Genomic DNA, 21,190 nt, shown 5'->3' on the forward strand with positions numbered 1-21,190 from the left:
AGATCACTTGTTTTGGACACTGATCCATTCAGTCCAAATGTGGACGATAAAGAAGTCCATTTAGTCCTGAGATGGACGATGCAGAAGTTTTGTTTTAGACACTGATCTGATTGGTCCATAAGAAGGACGATGAAGAAGCCTTTGATTTTGGTTTATTTTATACTAACCAGCCCAAAGAGGGGTTATTTGGTTTTGTTGATTTGTTTTCATACATGTTATGTTTTACACATGGTGGTACACGCATATCACAGCAACATCATCCAAGATTTCGTGTGTGTGTATTTGAAGTCAATGACTCAATATGTTCGATCAGATTGTGGCATGACCGATGGTAAAGAAGAACCAACTATCATGTTCGAGGACGAAGCATATTCTACCCAAGATCTTCATCACCCACGGATTGCAGAAAACTGGAGAGGTCCAAGAGACCTTCAGTAATGTCCAAATTAGGGGGAGTAATGTGTGTTGTACTCTTTTTTCTTCACCATGGTTTTGTCTCAATTGGGTTTTCCTGGTAAGGTTTTAATGAGGCAACATTAAAGCACATTACAAGCTCTAAATGCTTATGGCATCTAAGGGGGAGTGTTATGAACCAGATTGTGGATGGCTCATAACCAAGTGATTATGATTTGTAATCTTTTCATTTATCTATGACGGTGTAATCTCCCAGTATAAAGAACCTCTATGTTATAAATTAAGATAGAATTTTTCTTTGGTTTTATAACAGAATCGTGTATTTGGCTCTGGTAGCACATCCACTAAAGATTCACAACTTTTCTCTCGGCAATGAATGATCACCAATAAGCTAGCCACAGCCACTTAAAACTCATTAACTAAAACTTGAATTCGTCTTAGTACTCCCTAACCACATAATTATGTGAAAATCCTTCTTTCCTTGAAAAGAAGGCTATATAGATCATTCTAGAAGTAGAGGATAATGATCGTATAATGTCATCAATTTGGATGGTGGGTACAGTATTAAGCATAATTGACCCCTAATTAATTACATGTGATTATTACTGCTATAGTTGGAGCTATATGATTATGCTTATAAGTGTGTATCTTCCTTCTTATTTTTTCTTTCTCGTGAGTGATTATAGACATATAGTCGTAATGGAGTACAATATTGATCGTGTAACATATGGTGGTAGTGGTTAACAACACTATTAGTAAATGAGATCATATGTGATTAAGAAATCATTTTCAAATGTGGGGGCAGAAATGTTCGTCATTGCTGAATTTAGGTATGATCTTAAGAAGATACGTAAGAGGACTCGGAAGAGATGATTCAGCAGTCGGTAATCTTTACCTATTTTTGGATAATATTTACCTAATTAAGTATTTTTCTTTCTACTTCTCAAACAAGGAGTTGAGATTGATTTTGAAAGAATCAAAAATAAAAAATCAGTAAATGAAGAACATTTGTTTAGAACTATTCAGTCAATAAAATAAAACTAGATGTTTTATTGAATTGATATTAGTTTTTGAAGTTCTCCAAGAGTTTGTAGATATCAGGGATCAGATCCTAGGGGGCTGCAAGCCTGCAAGAGGCTTTATCCAGAATCTTTTGGACCAAAAAATTTGGTACTTTGGAATCATTTGAGTGCGAAGTTTTGTGTAAGGCATTAATAATGTGTTGGTGATTTTCAGTAGACTCCTAAAAGTATTTGGTCTTGGTGGCAGCCAAGAGGGAGCTGTCTCTAAATAGACACAACGAGAGAATCTTTACACTATAGGCATCAAACCCGCATGATATAAAAATTCTTAGGATCTAGAGCACCTCCATTGGTTAGAGATAATGAAAATTTCTAAAATAAAAAAATAATATTATGATTATTTATTTATTTTTTATTTTCTTAAAATCAGTTAAAGTATTTATTTCTCCTTAATAGAACGACAGATATCTTTTTCAGTATCTAACGGTTTCTTAAAAACTCTAAATTAAGAATTTTGCTCATTCTCTTTTCTAAATTTCTAATTTTTTTCCTTAAATGTTTAGAACTCTGCCTACAACTACTGATGGACTTGTTCTACGATTCTTGTAAATATTTGCACAACGACAAAGGCATGATAAGTTAAAAAAAAATTGGACTGTTAATTTGATTTCACTTTCGGCTGGAGTGTCTTCAGATTTTTCTCGTTTAGTAATCTCTGTAATTAAAAAAAAAAACTTAGATCAAATTTGAAATTTCTTATACAGTAAAACCTTTATAAATTAATACTCGATAAATTAATAATCTTTATAAATTAATAAATTTCGTCGGTTCCAACTCGGACGCCAAATCCTCCTTCCCCTAGAGCTTTCTGGAAATTTTTTGTCATTTCCACAACTTCTGTATAAGTAAATCTTCTTCGTTTTGTCTCGATCAGATGTTCGGATACATTTGTTGCTGTAGTACCCATTGGTGATATGCAGAGAAATATACTTAGTACAAAAACAATATCCATGACATATTATAGTGTATAGTTTGTTGATTTATTGATGAATCTCTGCCAATACCTTGACTTGATCGCATTTTCTTTCTGAAAAGAAAAAAGAGGATTAATACCACTCCGATGACCACAACCGCAGAAGCAGCTAAAGCAGTCATCACCGGAAATTTCTTTTTTGGGACACATGAACTAGACGAACACTTCGTCTCGTAGCCATCAACACTAAGAAATCAAAAAGTGTATTGATCTTTTAGTATTCTGAATAAAACAATACTTGTGCCACAACCAAGAGATGTTGACTGGATTTGTGTTTGGATGTGTTTCCCTCTTTCAATAACTTTAATCCTTTGTTTTCACGATCACGAAGAGCTTTTGGAATTGAACCATTCAATTTGTTCTTCCTCAAGTCTCTGTAAAAACAGGGAAATTTTTGTACGTGAACAACAACGACTTCATGATCAAACCACCAAACCATGTTAGTAAACTTACATGAGCAGCAACAATTCCATGTTAGCTAGAAATTCGGGTACTAATCCTGTCAAATTGTTATTTGACAAATCCCTGAAGTTTGTAAGAGCATGAGCAATCTTACCAGAAATTGAAAAGTAGAAGAAAAATACTATTATAAGATATCTAACAATACTATTATAGATTGAATTTGTTAATATCCACTAATTGTCCCCGATATTTATTTGGTGTCATTATCTCTTAAATGAGCAAGTATAACTGCATTGACAATTAACAGACATATATATTATCAAAACTCTCCGAACTTTGACATAATTAAAAATTGAATTGCAGTGCGAATAACCAGACACTAGATTTTAACCAGCATATCTATGCGGGTAACATGTCATTTATAGATATAAAATTTTATATTATTCTGTATATAATAATTCTTGATAATATATTGCTGTCATTTTAAAAATAACTTAATAGATGATATATATAGTAGGTCTGGGAGTTTTATCCGAGATCCGAATTCGATCTGGATCCGATCTGAAAATTCGAATATCTGGAGGCGCCGAATCCAGATCCGGATAGTAAACTGTTGGATCCGGCGTCAAAGCCGGATTCGGATCCGGATATCTTGATTTTTTTAGTCCGGATATCCGGATCCGTAAGTTTTATTAATAACTATTTCAAAAATAGTAATATCTATATATAAAAATTAATTTATTTAATATGTTTTTATTTTTATAATAGTATATATAAATTTTATGTAAATTTGAAATATTATACATAGAAATAATTAAAAACATTATATATTTTTTTATTTTTAAATTATTTTTAATATTTTTTATATATTAATATTATTATTTTTTTATTTGAAGGATCCAAATCCGGATCCGGATATCCGCAGGATATTACAATTTTTAGAAGATATCTGACATCCGGATATCCGAGAACCCCAGATCTGGATAAAGATAATAAAATTATGGATCCACCGGATAAGGATCTGGATCCGGATACTTTAAAATTGTCTGGATATCTGATCCGTCTCAGGCCTAGATTGTATAGATATTTTAAAAATGAAGTCTTTTTCAAAACATCAGTCTTTTTCAAAACAAAAAAAAATCCCGAGACTAATTTCATTAATGAAGAAGTCACTACTAATTTCATGCAGCTAAGCCACAGGTCGTGTGCTTATAGACGCTGAGATTTAAATTAAACTAGATATGAACTCGTGCGTTGTACCGGTTTTATTTGATGTTTTAATTTCATGAATACATAAAAAGAATGAAAATATTTTTTCACAGTAGTTCTTGAATTTTTCAGTATATATTGGTGACTTACTTTTGTGATAATAATATGTTTCCTTACATAAATTTTGATTAGTATTTCTATTTCAATAATCATGGTGTTTTAAATAGTATATTAGCTTTTTAATTTTTAGTAAATACATATAAAACTGTGAACTCTCTATAGTAGAACCTTTATAAATTAATACTCGATAAATTAATAATCTTTATAAATTAATAAATTTCGTCGGTTCCAACTCGAACCGGTGTAAAATATGACACAAATCGATAAAATAATAAGATAATAATATTTTTAAAATTCCTATGTAAATATATAGTCTCATTAAAATCATAAATTAATAATCTATCTCTATATATATTTTAAATAAGTACAAACTAAACATTATATTGTTGGTTTTATATTCATAATGAAAATACTTCTATTTTTCTTAATATTTTAATATATTTTGATAATATTTAGTAAAATTATATCGAAAACCACGTAAAAATTCTATGAAACATAAAATATACACCAAATAAGATAATAAAATAATATGAAAGTCAAATTTTTAAAATTTAAATAATTTATATACGGTAAAATCAAATATTTTCTTATTTTATCAATAAAATATATTCAAAAATAGAATAAAATCTAAAAAATGAAACTTTTGTAAATTAATATCTCTATAAATTAATAAAGTTTTAAATTTCCAACATTATTAATTTATAAAGGTTCTACTGTATATGTCTTCGTACTTTTTTTTGGTCCATTTCATTTGGCAAATCTATCTAATTCTAGTCTTTTCAACTTTGGAGCTAATGGAAATCTCAACTTCATTTATATGACACCTTAGGTCCACAAAGCCACAAAAGTTGCAATCTGAAAGTGACTATTTTAAAAGGATGATACCATATCACACCAAGATTTGTACTTATCGTAGCGTAACCAAAACTTCATTATCATTTACTTCCTTTTATTATTGTATAGACGCTATACTAAAAGCTAAATCTAGTCGTAAAATTGAAAGTCCCGTTGAAAATAATGTTAGCTATTTATGTATTTATGAACTAGGGGAATAGTACCTATGTTCTTAACGTTACACTATTTTCAACTTAACGTGTCTTTTTGTGGTACATTCCATTGAAAGAATATTGAAGCACTGAGAAAGAAGAGTCAACATAGAGAATGATATCCATTATAAAGAGAACCAAGCTTGCTTCTCCACAAACACATCACTCATCAACAATCCTCTATCCCTCTCTCTCACTCTCTCAATCATTAACACAAAAAAATATGGAGCACAATAAGGTTGATACAAAGCTTCAAGAATCGTCGTACGATGATCAACAAAAATGGGTTCTTGACTCTTCTCTCGATAGTAGAGGAGGGGTTCCCGTTCGGGCTAGAACCGGAGCTTGGAGAGCTGCACTCTTCGTCATTGGTATGTATAAAAACATTGTATAGGGACTCTTGGTATTAAGTCTTTACAATATAATCTTATGGTTTGATATATGTGTACATGCAGCAAACGAGTTTAGTGAGAGACTAAGTTATTTTGGGATTGTTACAAGCTTAGTGGTCTATTTAACAACGATCCTTCACCAAGATCTTAAGATGGCTGTACGAAATGCAAACTACTGGTCTGGTGTTACTACTTTGATGCCTCTTCTTGGAGGCTTTGTCGCCGATGCTTATCTCGGCCGTTATGCCACTGTCCTACTTGCAACCATCATCTACCTTATGGTAATATATAACTTCCTATTTTCTTCAATTAGTTTTTATAAAAACACTAGAAACGATTATTGTATATATATTTTCTTAAAGATTATTTTATATACATCTTGCATGTATACACTCAAAACTGTTTCAATAATATTGATGCATTCAAACAAACTTCCGATTTAAATTTTCTCGGGAGCCATATTTATTTAAATCTTGTAACACATCAAAATATTTCTGATATATTTGGACGAAGTTTTTAAGAGTATTTTGAGACGCCTGCGTTCTTATTTGTATTACTTATTTAGAGATCAGTCAAAGCTGAATGGTTTGTTTCTCTTGTTTAATTTCTTATCTTTGTTAGCTTTTCTTTTTCAATTTTCAGGGTTTGATTCTGTTAACTTTATCTTGGTTTATACCGGGATTGAAAGCTTGTAATCAAGAAATATGTGTTGAGCCACGGAAAGCCCACGAAATAGCCTTCTTCATTGCAATCTACTTGATCTCCATAGGCACTGGAGGTCACAAGCCATCCCTTGAGAGCTTTGGAGCTGACCAATTCGAAGATGGCCATCCTGAAGAAAGAAAGATGAAGATGTCTTACTTTAACTGGTGGAGCACCGGCCTTTGCGCTGGTGTTTTAACCGCGGTGACTGTGATCGTCTATATAGAAGACCGTATTGGTTGGGGTGTGGCTGGTATCATACTCACGGTAGTCATGGCTACATCGCTTTTGATCTTCCTTATGGGTAGACCGTTCTATCGTTATCGAGCACCTACCGGTAGCCCGCTGACCCCGATGTTGCAAGTTTTCGTTGCTGCCATTTCCAAAAGACATCTTCCTTGTCCAAATGATTCTTCTCTTCTTCATGAGTTGTCTAGAGAAGAGTATACTAAGGGACGGTTTCTTTCCAGCACAAACAATCTTAAGTAAGTGCTTTGCAAGTTACAACTCTAGATATATATATATATATATATATATATGTTCGGTTGCGGTTTTGGTTCGCTTCGGTCATTAAATAATAGTGAACATAATACTGTATACTGATAGATTTGTCACATGTTCTACTAGAATTCCACTTTTAAAAAAATTGTATATAAGATGTACAGGATAGTTTTTGTTTTTTTTTTTTTAATAGAATCCGTTTGGATTTAGTTTTGGTTTTAACTTTTAAGCATATACCAGTCATGACTTGGTTTTGTTTTTATATATCAGTTTCACTGGTTTATATAAATTGTAACAATACCCATTTTCAAGTTTATTATCCGTCCACGCACGGAACTAACCTATACGGTTTGCAGATTTCTAGACAAAGCAGCGATAATCGAAAACCGAGGAAGCAAGAATGCTATGGCTGAGAAGGAGAGTCCATGGAAACTCGCAACGGTAACAAAAGTAGAAGAACTGAAGCTACTCATCAACATGATTCCAATCTGGTTCTTTACATTAGCCTTTGGCATATGCGCCACTCAAGGCACAACATTCTTCATCAAACAAGCCATTATCATGGACCGACATATCGGTCATAACTTCATAGTTCCTCCATCATCTATGTTCGCCCTTGTAGCTCTCTCCATGATCATCTTCTTAACATTCTACGAGAAACTCCTCGTGCCTATTTTGAGACGTGTCACGGGAAATGAAAGAGGTATTAGCATTCTAAAAAGAATTGGAACCGGTATGGTGTTTTCCTTAACCACCATGATTATTGCTGCTTTAATTGAAAGAAAAAGATTGGATTATACTAAGCAACATCACATGGCTCTGAGTGTTATATGGTTAGCTCCTCAGTTCATAGTTATAGGCATAGCGGACGCTTTGACTCTTGTGGGTCTTCAAGAGTATTTCTACGACCAAGTCCCTGATTCAATGAGAAGTTTAGGCATAGCCTTTTACCTCAGTGTGATTGGAGCGGCTAGCTTTGTCAACAATTTCTTGATAACGGTTACTGATCGTTTAGCTGAGGAAATCTCTGGAAAGAGCTTGTTCGGGAAAGATCTTAATAGCAGCCGCTTGGACCGTTTTTACTGGACGCTAGCCGCTTTGACCGCTGTAAATATATGCTTCTTTGTGATTGTAGCCAAAAGGTATACTTACAAGAGTGTGCAATCAAGCCTGGCTGTTGCTGACGGTGGTGACGACGTCGAGACAGCCTCGGCGGGTAATACGTCAAAGTATACTTAAACATGCATCGCTATAGATTCGGTTATGTGATCACCATTTTCATGTGCTTTTGCTTCTTCTTTTTTGTACTTTTGCTATGTGTTTTAGTGCTCTTATTTATTTATTGCGTCTTTAGATCGGTACGTAAGAGCAACATTATCGGTTAAAAACTGTAAGGTTTTCTAAGAAAAAAATTAATATTTTAATTATTTTAGTTTTTCAAAACCTGTTGTAAGTTGTCATAGTTTAGAGTTCTTAACGGTTCGCAAAAGTTGATAAATAAGAAACTTTTGTGTTATTTTCTCGCCTAATTTCTTAGTTTTCATTTATTTTAAATGTTTAGAACCTTTTAAAATCCTCCTGATGGATGTGCTCTTTAATAAACTAATATTGACATCGAAATGTGGACATAAAAGCCAAACTCATAAACGTTAAAATGGTTTTATTCTAATTTCTAAACCAACCACACACAAAATTTATGGATATACTTTTAAAATAGTATATATCTATATGATCTGCAAGTTAATTGTCAGTGTAAATATATTTTAACTTCTCCGAGCCTATTGTCTATTGCCACTACACTCAGAGATAGAGGCTCTCGTACGGACAATGGAATATACGAAGAATCTCAGACAGTTCTCGGTTACATTTGCAACAGATTGTTCTCAGTTGGTGAAGATGGTTTCGGTACCAGAGGAGTGACCAACTTTTGCAAACTATTTGGAAGACATAACAATTTTGAAGAGAAGTTTCTACAGCTCAGAGATCATTCACATACCATGGACGCAGAACTCAAAGGTGGACAGTCTTGCACGTAGTGCAAGGAAACAACTGTCGCTGGTAGCGGAGCTACCGGTGTGGTTCGCAGAATCTTCATAAATATGTTTTTGTTGTTGACAAAAAAAAAATAGGTTCAATCATTTTTCACCGTTCAATGATCACAATAATGTTTACTTGTAATTCACTTGCAGTCCATTGCAGTCCACATCTATCTTTTTCTTCAAGAAAAAATTAACTCTATTACATAAATGACAGTTAAAAAACTATTACAAAATATTAAGAAAGTTGTTATTGAAATGAAAAATACTTTCTCAACTAAAAATGTACGTACAATCTGTGTATTTATATATACAATACATACGGTTTAGTGAAAGGAGGCTAAACCGATGGCTTACCAATGATTAAATGAAAAGAAACTTAACCAAGGTATAATCTAATATAACCGGGACACTGATATAAAAATGGGTTTTACTCCAATGTATATCTAAATTTTTTTATTTTTGAGGTACATACATCTGATCAAAATTTAAAACTACGATAAAATTTGAGAGAAAATATAGAGGTGGATTGGAGATAATTTTGGAAAATAAACTTTGAAAGGTGAAAGTACAAAGTAAAACAACTCAAAAAGAGAAAGAAAAAAAAAAGAATAACACGAGGTCCGAACTTTAAAGGGCTTATTGGCTTAATAGCCATATTTCAGTATGAAATTAGGTGGGTAACACTGATTTTGACATAATTAAATGTCAGACTTTTTGGTCATATTCTCTCCGGTTCTGCCCTTTCACGTAACAAGTTGCCGGTTACAATTTATGAAGTAAACGACGTGGTTGTCTTTTGTGGTACATAATTAACGCCTATGATGTAAGAGAATGATGCGACATGAGTGGATAATAATTGTACGCGTTACACAACTTCTGTTAACTTAACAGACAAAGAAATTACCTGAATTACTATTCTATATGGTAAAATAGTATATATCACGAAATAAACTGAACCCTATCAAATAAGAACTAAATCATACACGTAAATGTAGACCTTAATACAATTTATACTATTCCAAATAAAAGGTCAAGAGCACCTGAAAACTATTTTAAATAAAAAAGAAGAAGAATCATCCACGTATATCTTACATACATATGCACGAGTGTTCTGTTCCATATCACTTAAGTAGTATAGGATTATAACTCCACTTATAATCCCTAAATACTAAACATATCCCAACCACAATTTCTAGATACTAAACATTATCTCAATCTCACCCAACCCCCTAAATACTAAACCCTAAAATCTAATCAGTAAACCCTAAAACAAATATAAACCATAAACTCAAATATAAACCCAAAACCTAGATAGAATTGAACAAAATAAATAACATAGTACATATTGGTGAAATTATGAAATGTCTATGATTGCATGGAAGAAGTTAACGTCGACCATAACCATACTTCTCCACCTTCTAAATGCTAAACCCTAAACTCTAATCACTAAACTCTTACCCAAATATAAACCCTAAACCTAAATTCTATACCATTAGACTCAACATCACATTGTATTATGTTTTATCTGATGCCATAATAAATTCTATTCCATTTGCGTTTAATATACTATTTTTCTTTACAAAATCATATACACATCAATATAAAATATGGAAAGGTCAATACATAACCATATTGTTTGTCATTCACAACAATAAAAAAATTAGTGTATTCCAACCGCATCGGAGAAAAGAATTTTGTTGTTGATTCACTAGATAGAAGAGAAGAACATACAGTGATAGAATTATGAGAAGAGGGACAATTGCGGTAGAAACAAATACAGTAGTTTCGAATGTATAGATGGAGGTGATCGTCACTGAACAAGTCCTGTCACTCGCCACACGAGTCTTCAAAACTCTATTATTCACCACAATCCTTCACCATCAACAGAGACAATTTTATCAACAATTCCATAAATCACATAATATCACATATTAAATTATGATTATTAATTATGTGGCGATGTCAACGCACATTATTTTTAAACTGAAAACCACTTCAATAACATATATTATACTATTAACATAATAATTGCTATACTATACGGGCAGACATATGTACTATTCCATTTATATACAACAGTCACCCACCACAATATAGTTTATATATTATGGAAATAAACATCTATACTACTTTATTTACTTATATATAGTATATTTTATTTACAAATTCACACAAACAAAGTAATAGAGCTTGACATAGCTATCTTCATCGGGTCTATTCCATGTATATACACAGTCAACTATATTGTCATGCAAATAGAATACAAGCACCATTTTCTTATAAACAGAAAATCCCAAACTTCTGGTTTTTTTACTTTACAATATCAGATTCCGACATACAATGAACGGAAATTCAGAGAATTTAAGAGTATTAAAACAACTTACATAATAGGCAATGTGATTTTGTTTTACCGCTGTTACGGTGCCGTCTTACTCACGCCTTTTGTCACCTACCGAGCCTTCGATAATGGTCTTCTTCTCCACAAACTCACCAAAAATGTAATCGGTGGTGTCTTAATCGCTCAAATATGAAGATGAATCTATTGACCTTTCCATATTTTACCATTTACTTTGTTAACTATGTGAGAGTAAGTAAATGTCACGTCTTTCTTTTAGAATCACTAGTTATTAATTTAAATTATATTATTTTTTGCATGTTTTACTGGTTGAATGAAAGGGTAGGATGACAATATTATAGAAAAGACAGACTGTGTATCGGTATATTAGGGAAATTGGATACTTCATGAATTATGCTTTTTTTGTTTGGTTATACAGACATATTTCCCAACTTTAAATTCGAATTTTATGCATACGACGACGTTTTGAGTTATATGTCAACTGTGAGTCTGTGAGTGCGTCACCTTCCTTATTACCAATAAACCCTTTTTTCCCTTCTCAGACAAACAGAGGTTTAAGGGTTTTTCTCTCTTAGGGTTTCCCCTTCTCCCCCGTCGATCTCAATCGCGATTGATGCGACTTCTGCTTATAATTCCTCAGACCCATATACAAACCAATCTCGGAAATGACCATGGAAGCTCGAGTCGGCGTAGTGGTGGAAGGAGGGCAGAGGGCTCTCCACACAGCCACCGCCGTGAATAACACCGTCGTAGACGCCGGAAACAGGAAGCTTTTGCAGCAACAACAGAGTAATAAGCCGTCGCTGAATCAGAAACAGGGCGGATCCATCTCCCATCTCATCGCCGGAGGAATCTCCGGGGCCTTCGCTAAGACGTGCACCGCTCCTCTCCCTCGTCTCACCATCTTGTTCCAGGTAAAAAGGTGCAAACTTTGGCGAGTTTATGGAGTTTTGAGTTTAAAAGTTGAAGACTTTATTTATTTATACCCATGAACATGAACATGAATGATGCATGCGTGCGTGAGGTGTGATGAATCGCATGACAAGTTGTGAAAAGGTGTCGACTTTGGCATGTTTATGACTTTTTTTTTTTTGTTATTGCTAGATACAAGGGATGCAATCGGAGACTGCGATTTTGAGCAGTCCAAGCATTTGGCGTGAAGCGTCTCGTATTGTCAACGAGGAAGGTTTTAGAGCTTTCTGGAAAGGGAACTTGGTTACTGTAGCTCACAGGCTTCCGTATTCTGCTGTCAACTTCTACGCTTATGAAGAGTACAATACTGTGAGTTGGATTCGATTCTATTTTTGGAGTGTAGTCTTTAGTACTTTATGCTCATCTGTCATTATTTGCAGCTTTTTTACTCGAATCCAGTACTGAAGAGGTATAAAGGAAATGCAAGTTTGGATGTTTTAGTGCATTTTGTAAGTGGTGGCTTAGCTGGAATGACAGCTGCTTCAGCTACTTACCCTCTCGATCTTGTAAGGACACGGCTTTCTGCGCAGGTAATTGTTTTATTTATAACTCTTCTAAGATGAAAGGGTGATGTCGTTATTCTTGACCTAACCAGGTTTCTTTTGTCTTCCATTATATTTTGCAGAGAAGCTCAATGTATTATCAGGGAGTTGGGCATGCTTTCCGTACCATTATCAGAGAAGAAGGATTTTGGGGGCTATATAAAGGACTTGGTGCTACTTTGTTGGTTCGTTTTTTTTTTTTTTTGCTTCCTCTTTCTTGTTAACGATCTGTGTTTGATTGCTAACTCATTCTTGGCAGTGTTAAGATCGTCAGTATTGGTAGCCATTTAGCCAATACCTCCCACTATGATTTTCCCTAGGCTGCTTCTGTAGATGGGAGTCTCTTAGATGATCTAAGTGTCTAGTTAGTGGTCTAAGCGTCTCATCTTGTAATTTTAGGGACCTAATTAATGGACGTACTTGCACTGGGCATTCTTGTTGTATGTAGGCTGTTCAGTTAAGAATATAAAATTGATTTATTTGAAGCAGTTCATGCTCATGGTCATATTTGGAAAGATGTTGAAGTGAGTGTGAAACTGTTACTTACAAAAAAACAACCAAGAAGGATGATGTATCTGAGGCTAGAAAATTTAATGACAACTAACTTTTAAGTTGGATAATAATAGAAATTGAGGTTCTTGTTGGTTGTAGCTATGTTTTTATACGTGTTTTGTATTGCAGGGTGTTGGTCCAAGCCTTGCCATCAGCTTCTCAGCATATAACTCTCTGAAAACATCATGGCTATCTCATAGGTAAAAAGGCCTCTTTGATTTGGGATGTGATTTTGTTTGTTCAATCTTAACTCATCATACCGTACCTTAATATTGTCTTCTTCGAAACCCTTTTTCAGGCCTAATGATTCAGAAGTTATGGTTAGTCTTAGCTGTGGCAGTCTCTCGGGAATTGCTTCCTCCACAGGTTTGTTATGAATAAAAAGATGAGGCTTGGCTTTCCTTATTGGTGTATGCATTACATTAAAATTGTTAGATTATACCCAATCTAACTTTTGTAGCAACGTTCCCGGTGGACCTGGTGAGAAGAAGAATGCAGTTGGAAGGAGCTGGTGGGCGAGCGAGAGTGTATAAAACGGGACTCCTTGGAACGTTCAAACATATATTTAAGGCAGAAGGCATGAGAGGGCTATACAGAGGAATCTTACCAGAATACTACAAAGTGGCTCCTGGTGTTGGCATTGCCTTCATGGCATATGAGAAACTGAAGAAACTCTTATCGTCTGTCCCCAATTAATAGTCTCATATGCTCTGGTATAAGCTGCGTTATAGAGTTTGGAGAAGAAGAAACAGAAAGTCTTTGGTGGTAGATTTTTTTTTTTTACTTTCCAGTGTATAGTAAATGCAGTTTAAGGTGTGAGGTTACAGTTTCTTCCTCCATTAGCATCGCTCGAGATAGCAATTTTGCCTTGTTCTAGGGCTCTAACATTAATCCAAGCTCTATGCTCGTTTATGAATCCTTAATATATGTTTCATTTGAAGATTTTTTAATGTAGAAACAATATCTCAACATACAATAGAAACAATTGACCAGCGTGACAACAAAGAGAATGGTACAAGTCCTCTGGATATTAACCAACATCCAAAAGAATTAAGAATCAGGTCTTTTTCTTTTGTGGCTGTACAAACAAATGGTTACTTTTACAGGCACTGAACAAAACAAACAAGAAAAAAAAAACATGTGGGATGATTTGTTTGTTCCTCCTCCTCTCATGGTTTCTGAGGACCTGAAGTTCTTTTATGGGATTGTAGGTGTTTTAGTCTGCTTATGAGGTTATCTATATATGTTCTGATTCGATACCTTACTGAGTTTGTGAGTGTTAAAGGTGGATTTAGAATCAGCGTTTGCGCCTCCACTACAAGGAAGACTAGCAAGCGCACCGCTTTTGTGTAGAGGGTTACTGCGTTCTCTGCCTCTCCCATCACCACCTCATCTACCTGCAAAAGTGAGTGTAACTATGATAATATTAACAAACAATAGTAACCATATTGGTTTCCAGTTTAGGATTTGATCATAAGAGGCAAAATAAACTTACTCCTCCACGTATGCCAAGAGTAAGAGCTGCTTGGAATATTATCTCCATCGCATCAGGCATCTTTGTATTGCCTACAATCATGTTCTCTGTAGTTTAATAATTCTGATTAACTGAAGAAAAACAGAAAGTAAGATGCATACCAGATTCAACAAACTTGGCAAAATCTTCAGCACGCTCAACCTCCTGGACAAACTCTCTCTGAATCTGAGACAATATTTTCTCTGATCTTTCTTGGCTAATATTTCTTCTTACTCTGTTACTGTCTTGGCGCAGGCTTCCTTCTACACCAGAGGCTGCCTGAGTATGGCAGATGTGCAGTGCTTGGTTCCAAATCGCAAGAATCACCAGTTGGATTGAGAAAGCTTCTAACTGTTTACCTGAATCAATCTATGAAGAGAAGCATGAAAAGCAAAGGCTCAGAAACTCACGTTGGCAAAGTTCGTATAACTATCAGAAGTTGCTTACCCTTTCACGAACCAATTCTGCAATCGTTGCTGCACACTTTTGCAAAGACCGGATTCTTGTCAAGCTGTGAGTTGATGGCTGTTCAAAAGCATCCACAAGGTTCAGAGACCCATGGGAAGTACCCGGGAGAGAATTTGGGCTCTCCAAGCTTTCAAACCGACCACCAATGTTCCTGCCAGTGGCACCAGCTATTGGCATAGGAGCCGTTGAACTCGTTACGTTTCTTTTAATGAACTCCACAGGAGGGGAATGTGATTTGAACGGGTAATTGAAAAGCTTCGGAGAGCCAGATGAAGATGATGGTATATCCACTGATGGTCCAGATATCAGAACATAATCTTGATCTATTGAATCTGGCGTATCCCCTACTGTAAAAGCGAGACAACTTTAATAAAAACATTTTTTCTAGTGGTGAGCAAATGATAGATATGCAGTTACCTCTTCCTTGAGTACTAAGTGATCTGGAATCAGGCAAGCTTGACGGTTTGAATTGGTTTCTATCTATTAATCTATGGCTTTCGAACTTGAAGTTATTGGTATCTGCTCTATGACTAACTCTACTATATCTGGAATTAAGTTCCATGTTTTTCAAAGGACTAGATGCTGCTGCTTCCCTTCTCTCAACACTAAATCCATAAGATGACTTCATCGGAGAAGTATGTTTAATATATGAAGGGCTTCCCTCAGGTTCACTAGAATCATCATCTAAAAAGAACGGCAAAGAGTCATCATGAGAAACTTCTTCCATTTTTCCTGAGGGACTGCTTCCTGATGAATGAAAACCATCCATCGTTCTTGAACCTGATCTACTCCTGCAACAAAACAACATAATCAGTATAACAGTTTGAACCACGAATGATAGAAGAGAATAGCATATCTCACCTTGGCACATCATATGATTGTCTGTCTGAAAGAAAAGGGTGATGAAAGAACTCTTCAAACGTCAAACGTTCCACTGTGAAACAAAAGCATTCCAAAAATAAATAAATGTTAAACACAAACAGACACAGAGTCACAGACCATAATAACTCTTGAATGTAACTAATTCAAATAGCCTGAACTAACAATTCTATCTATTTGCTATCTCTTTAGAATTTAATGGGGCTGACTATGCTAACAGAATCAGAGTTCACCTGGATTACGGCGCAGCAATTTCTGACATAGATCTTTACAGTCAGTAGTCAAATCTCTACAGTCTACTGGAAACTGCAATTCAGTTGATCTCATAATGTTCTGGAACAACTGTGGAAATCAGATGGATAACATGTCAGCCAATGATGCATTCACCGAACACAGACATTTAAATATTTTAGAAACTCATGTCACTTTTTGGTATACAAGACCTGAACTTGGCTGTTTCCTGTAAAAGGGGTCCTTCCTGTCACAAGTTGAAATAATATAGCACCAACACTCCAGAGATCTGCCTGTGTAGCAAGGGAGATTTTAAGCAGGATATAGATTATAGTATAAGACATGTCTAGGTGGCTTCTAGAGGAAAAAGTCGCACCTTTGCATCATACTTCTGAAGCTGCATAATCTCTGGGGCCATATACAATGGGGAACCACACAAAGTTTCTGCCAAACCCCTTGGCTGCAACGATCTGAGCTAAGAAAATGTGATGTTTAAGTGCAAATTGCAAACATAAAGTGTCTAATAAACATACTCCCATATAAGACCAACTCTCTCTGATCATCGCATTAAACTTAGTTATTTGTGTAACAAAGGAGAATACCTTGCAAATCCAAAATCAGCAATCTTCAGAGCTGCATCGTTATCATCTGTGGATAGAAGAAGATTCTGTTTCAAGAACGAAACAACCTTAGCAATTGGATTTCAATATTACACAAAATCTCTCTATCTCTGCTAGGACAATAAAAACTCTGTGAAAGCATATCCTGTAATAACGAATAAACGTGTTTTAGTGGAACCTAACAGATCACCCCTTCTAACCTTCTAAGTGATTAATCTTCTAAGAAAAGTTCTCTCACGTTTGACAATACAAGATCATTCCTGGGTATGGGATGAGAATCAGACATACCTGAGGCTTTAAATCTCGGTGAATGATATTATTGTCACGAAGAACTTGCAAACCAGCAGCTATATAACATAAGGAATTCATTTAAGAGTAAGAATGCAATTGTACTGTGACTCGAAACCAAACATGGAGTAAGGAAGAACTCTTTTGTAGAATTTACCTAACTGCTGCATAAAATGCTTAGCAGTAGCATCAGGGATCTTTCCATGACGCTGAATAAACATAGAAAGATCACCCCCTTTGCAGTACTCCAACACCAAATTTATTTTCCCGGGAGCCTACATCAAATTTTACAAAACAGAAAACAATCCTTTAGCAATCAAAACCCATTCACACTCAGAGCATTTACAATTTCCAATGCAAAATCATCATCAGCCTCCTACATGGTCTACGGAGTTAAAAGAAGGCGGCTAAGCATCTGAATTCAACAAGGGTCATTCCCATTCTAAGCAATGACCATTTACAGTACTAAGTATCATTTGCCTAAACCATCTACAGAATTCAAAAGTGCTAATTTCTCACAAAGATAAGACCTTTTTTTAAACTCCCAGCAAAAGGAAGAAAATTAAGAAACAAAACAAAGCTCAAATATTTGGATGTTCCATCTTACAGTGGGAGCTTTATACAAGCTACAAAACGATCCATAGGAGCTAACTAAGAAGAGCATAGCGAAACGAAAAAAACACCCACCTCGATCATGTCGATGAAGCGGATGATGTTGGGGTGATTGATCTTCCTCAAGATGAAAATCTCCGACATGAGACTATCTTGCAACTTCTTACTAAGCCTAGCCATGGCGATCTCCTTGATTGCAACCACGGTTCCATCTACAAGATGCCTCCCTTCCCACACCACCGAAAACGAACCCGACCCGATTTGTCTTCCCACCGCGTAATCCCCGATTACCCGCCCGCTCATCCCCGCCGCCAACTGAGCCATCCTTCCTCCGCCGAGCAAATTTACGGAGATCCGAAAATTGAATAATTTTGAAAACTCAATTTGAGTTGATAAGGAAAGGATTTCAATTGGGCGTATTCATCAGATAAAATGATGATGAGCGAAAGAGAGAGAGAGAGAGAGAGAAGGTTTAGTTTGAATTGATTTAACGTTTTTTTATTATTATTATATAACAAATGACAAGAGAATCAACTTGTAATGAAATGAATACGCTTCTGATTATACGATAAAGATTCCCAACATTAATTATATGATTATTTTCTTTAATTATCGTATTAGTGGTGTGAGATTACGATTGTTGACATTTTTCACGGTATCTTTTATTTAATCACCTACAAGATTGTTTTTTTCTCAATGATTGATACTCCGTTATAAATCTTTACGTTTTGATTAAAGTGTCGGTTATATAAAAGTACTGTCAGTAAAAAAAATGGTCGTTAGAAAGGTGAAGTGTAAACGTTTTAAATGAAGTGCGAAGATGGGATTACGTGTATAACTAAATACCAAAAAAGAATGGCGTAATAAGCAGCGTACACGAATTTTGTGTAGGGGTCTAAGCCACTATAGCGTGCCGTTGTAAAAAGCCGACCACTAGCTTTTTGATTGCGACTGGCCGCCATTTCTATGAATATTTCCAACTAAATATTTCTTTCCAATATTCTTACGTTTTTGTTTCAAATTGGGAAATAAAATACTGATTTTATGGTATGAAGGTCTTAAGTTCGAATCTGTAACATGGTATTTTGCAAACTTAACATGTGATCATGTTAGGATTGGTCATTTGTTGTACCTTTTACATGTTAGGTACGTTACTTACGATTGTATGATCAAAGTTACACAACACATGTTCCGTAGGGAGGACTCCGAATACTTAATTCATCCTCGAAAAGTAGAATATTCAGAATCTTTGAATTGGATTCCAAATTATTAATAAACTATGTTATTTAAACCATACCGATCTTGGTTTGGTTATTTTCAATGGATTTTTTTTGTGGAACCATATATGAACTGTCTTCGCAAATTTTGCTATACATTTTTACCTCAGGGCCCTACTCTTAATTTTATTTGGCCCAAAGGAGATTGATTGATTTTTTAACATCCGCCCAACCGAGATTGATAAAATGATGTTTTTCAACTTTATAATATGTGATCAACATTAGGCCGAACGTCGGATATCCAAAATTAAGGGGTGTCATTGGCTATTACCGCAGATACTCTCCACGGCCACAAATATACTCACAGTCCTAAATCTAACACTAATCTTGATTTGTATATCTTTTTTAAACTCACAGTCCTTTTTTAAAATCTACAGCACTTCTTTAAACTCATGTCTTTATAATTACTACGCAGAAAAAAATACCTACAGCCAAATTTAAAGATTTAAAAAAAAAAAATCTAGAGCCAAAGCAAAATAAATAACAACAATATTTCTATAGCAAAAAAAACAAAATCACAGCTCTTACCAATCAAACCAAAAATAACTAAAACCGGAACGGGACTTCCAATTACTTGAACAATTTTTACATTAGAAATATCTGAACCAAACCAAAAACCAAACAAGTATCCGAATAAGTATCATTATATATATATATATATATATATATATATATATATATATTTATTTAGAAATCTACTAAAATATATGAATGTGTTTAAGAAACTAAATTATCCAAATTATATGAAGTACCTGAATTACTCAATTTATCTAAAATTATACAGATATTTTTATCCGAAATATTATAATAACAGAATAATTTAAATTTTTAATCCAAATCATTTAATTTGCGCGACATTTTCTCCAAATTAAAGAACCTAGACGAATCAAAACCAAACATGATTCAAAACTTTCAGATATTAGCCGATTTTTTGTTTTACTATCCAAACTTGCCGAACCTCAAGTTATTCAAATCGATCTAAACCAAAAAACTAAAAAAAACGGCCGTTGTTAACCTCCTATCTGATTCTGAACTATCAAACATCCAAAATAACCCCGAAATGCCCATATTCTTAGCCCAAACAGAAGGTCCACTGATATCATAACAACTAAACACGTTGGAAAAATGAGTTATTTGAAGAGATAGGTCTTTGTTAGGAGTGGGTGTTCGGGTACCCATTCGGATTTGGTTTGGATCTATTCGAGTTTTGGATTTTCGGGTTCAAAAATTTCAGTCTCATTCGGGTATTTCTAAATTTCGGTTCGGTTCGAATCTTTGCGGGTTCGGTTTGCGTTCGGATAACCCATTTAAATTATTTAAAAAAAATTAAAATTCATTATATACTTTAAATTTCTCAAAATCTATAAACAAAATAATATATTACATATAAATTTGAATAGCATATGTCAAAGTACCTAAAATTAACATATAAATTGGTTTGGTTTGAATATTTGGATTGAGAATCAATAGATATTTTAAGTATTATAGGTATTTTGAGTATACTTTAGCTATTTTAGACACGTACTTTTGACTATTTGTATATATTTATAAGTATTTTGGACAACTTAAAAGTATCTTATATATTTTGATGATTTTAATATATATCAAATCTAAAAATAATTAATATATATAGGTATATAAATCAGTTTCGGATATAATCGGGTATCCGAAATACTTCGGTTCAGATCCGGTTCGGTTTCGGTTCTCTAAATACCAAAATTTTAAACCCATTCGGATATTTAATCAATTTCGGTTCGGGTTCGATACTATTTTTTCGGATCGGGTTCAGTTCAGTTTTTCGGATCCGGTTTTTTTGCCCGGCCCTAGTCTTTGTGTTTCCAAAAAAAAATTAAAGAGATGTCCATTGTGACATCAAGTGAAATGATCAGTTACAAAAGGAATGATTAAATCAATACTATTAAAACATCAACATCACCTATCAACATCACCTATTGATAAATGTTATGTCCAACAATTTATTTTCTTTATTTAAGAAACAT

At 34.4% G+C, this 21,190-nt stretch overlaps 4 protein-coding genes across 6 annotated transcripts; 2 read left to right on the plus strand and 2 right to left on the minus strand.

Annotated features, from left to right (window-relative positions):
- Positions 1–2,247: 2,247 nt before the first annotated feature.
- Positions 2,248–3,047, minus strand: LOC106338661 (putative receptor-like protein kinase At3g46340). Its single transcript, XM_013777587.1, has 4 exons — positions 2,923–3,047; positions 2,766–2,843; positions 2,501–2,655; positions 2,248–2,390 (listed from the first exon to the last, which is right to left on the minus strand). Exons 1-4 carry the CDS (start codon positions 2,940–2,942, stop codon positions 2,248–2,250), a joined length of 396 nt encoding a protein of 131 aa, XP_013633041.1. The 5' UTR covers positions 2,943–3,047.
- Positions 3,048–5,296: 2,249 nt separating this feature from the next.
- On the plus strand, positions 5,297–8,312 carry LOC106337721 (protein NRT1/ PTR FAMILY 5.7-like). Its single transcript, XM_013776850.1, has 4 exons — positions 5,297–5,617; positions 5,702–5,919; positions 6,281–6,825; positions 7,198–8,312. The coding sequence occupies exons 1-4, from the start codon at positions 5,362–5,364 to the stop codon at positions 8,078–8,080; spliced, it is 1,902 nt and encodes a 633-aa protein (XP_013632304.1). The 5' UTR covers positions 5,297–5,361; the 3' UTR covers positions 8,081–8,312.
- Positions 8,313–11,754: 3,442 nt separating this feature from the next.
- Positions 11,755–14,244, plus strand: LOC106342551 (mitochondrial substrate carrier family protein B). 2 transcript variants are annotated; one of them, XM_013781522.1, is made up of 7 exons: positions 11,755–12,150; positions 12,341–12,517; positions 12,589–12,738; positions 12,834–12,935; positions 13,432–13,502; positions 13,601–13,668; positions 13,791–14,244. In XM_013781522.1, the coding sequence occupies exons 1-7, from the start codon at positions 11,902–11,904 to the stop codon at positions 13,883–13,885; spliced, it is 912 nt and encodes a 303-aa protein (XP_013636976.1). In that variant the 5' UTR covers positions 11,755–11,901; the 3' UTR covers positions 13,886–14,244. The 2 variants fall into 2 exon arrangements, with proteins under 2 accessions (XP_013636976.1, XP_013636975.1); XM_013781521.1 differs by having other exon boundaries at positions 11,756–12,150; positions 13,763–14,244.
- A 19-nt stretch (positions 14,245–14,263) lies between these two features.
- On the minus strand, positions 14,264–18,413 carry LOC106342550 (serine/threonine-protein kinase ATG1). Of its 2 annotated transcripts, none has more exons than XM_013781520.1 (13): positions 17,989–18,413; positions 17,459–17,576; positions 17,302–17,360; positions 16,996–17,060; positions 16,770–16,863; positions 16,606–16,686; positions 16,396–16,504; positions 16,145–16,217; positions 15,701–16,074; positions 15,263–15,627; positions 14,938–15,184; positions 14,798–14,868; positions 14,264–14,699 (listed from the first exon to the last, which is right to left on the minus strand). In XM_013781520.1, the coding sequence occupies exons 1-13, from the start codon at positions 18,235–18,237 to the stop codon at positions 14,472–14,474; spliced, it is 2,133 nt and encodes a 710-aa protein (XP_013636974.1). In that variant the 5' UTR covers positions 18,238–18,413; the 3' UTR covers positions 14,264–14,471. The 2 variants fall into 2 exon arrangements, with proteins under 2 accessions (XP_013636974.1, XP_013636972.1); XM_013781518.1 differs by having other exon boundaries at positions 15,263–15,630; positions 17,989–18,412.
- Positions 18,414–21,190: the final 2,777 nt, after the last annotated feature.

This window comes from Brassica oleracea, chromosome C4 (genome assembly GCF_000695525.1).
Source record: "Brassica oleracea var. oleracea cultivar TO1000 chromosome C4, BOL, whole genome shotgun sequence".
In the NCBI taxonomy this organism is placed as follows: Eukaryota; Viridiplantae; Streptophyta; class Magnoliopsida; order Brassicales; family Brassicaceae; genus Brassica; species Brassica oleracea.

Bases quoted from the DNA above. Each gene is read 5' to 3' on its own strand.
- LOC106338661 (XM_013777587.1), bottom strand. From the start codon at position 2,942: ATGGAATTGTTGCTGCTCAT. The intron at 2,656-2,765 runs GAAAGAGGGAAA...TTGATTTCTTAG, and splicing joins AACAAAGGATTAAAGTTATT to TGTTGATGGCTACGAGACGA. The intron at 2,391-2,500 runs GTATTGGCAGAG...TGGGTACTACAG, and splicing joins GAAAATGCGATCAAGTCAAG to CAACAAATGTATCCGAACAT.
- LOC106337721 (XM_013776850.1), top strand. From the start codon at position 5,362: ATGATATCCATTATAAAGAGAACCAAGCTTGCTTCTCCACAAACACAT. The intron at 5,618-5,701 runs GTATGTATAAAA...GTGTACATGCAG, and splicing joins AGCTGCACTCTTCGTCATTG to CAAACGAGTTTAGTGAGAGA. The intron at 6,826-7,197 runs GTAAGTGCTTTG...TACGGTTTGCAG, and splicing joins TCCAGCACAAACAATCTTAA to ATTTCTAGACAAAGCAGCGA.
- LOC106342551 (XM_013781521.1), top strand. From the start codon at position 11,902: ATGACCATGGAAGCTCGAGTCGGCGTAGTGGTGGAAGGAGGGCAGAGG. The intron at 12,151-12,340 runs GTAAAAAGGTGC...TGTTATTGCTAG, and splicing joins GTCTCACCATCTTGTTCCAG to ATACAAGGGATGCAATCGGA. The intron at 12,739-12,833 runs GTAATTGTTTTA...TATATTTTGCAG, and splicing joins GGACACGGCTTTCTGCGCAG to AGAAGCTCAATGTATTATCA.
- LOC106342550 (XM_013781518.1), bottom strand. From the start codon at position 18,237: ATGGCTCAGTTGGCGGCGGGGATGAGCGGGCGGGTAATCGGGGATTAC. The intron at 16,864-16,995 runs GTATTCTCCTTT...TTCTTAGCTCAG, and splicing joins GCTGATTTTGGATTTGCAAG to ATCGTTGCAGCCAAGGGGTT. The intron at 14,700-14,797 runs GTAAGTTTATTT...TCACTTTTGCAG, and splicing joins CTCTTGGCATACGTGGAGGA to GTAGATGAGGTGGTGATGGG.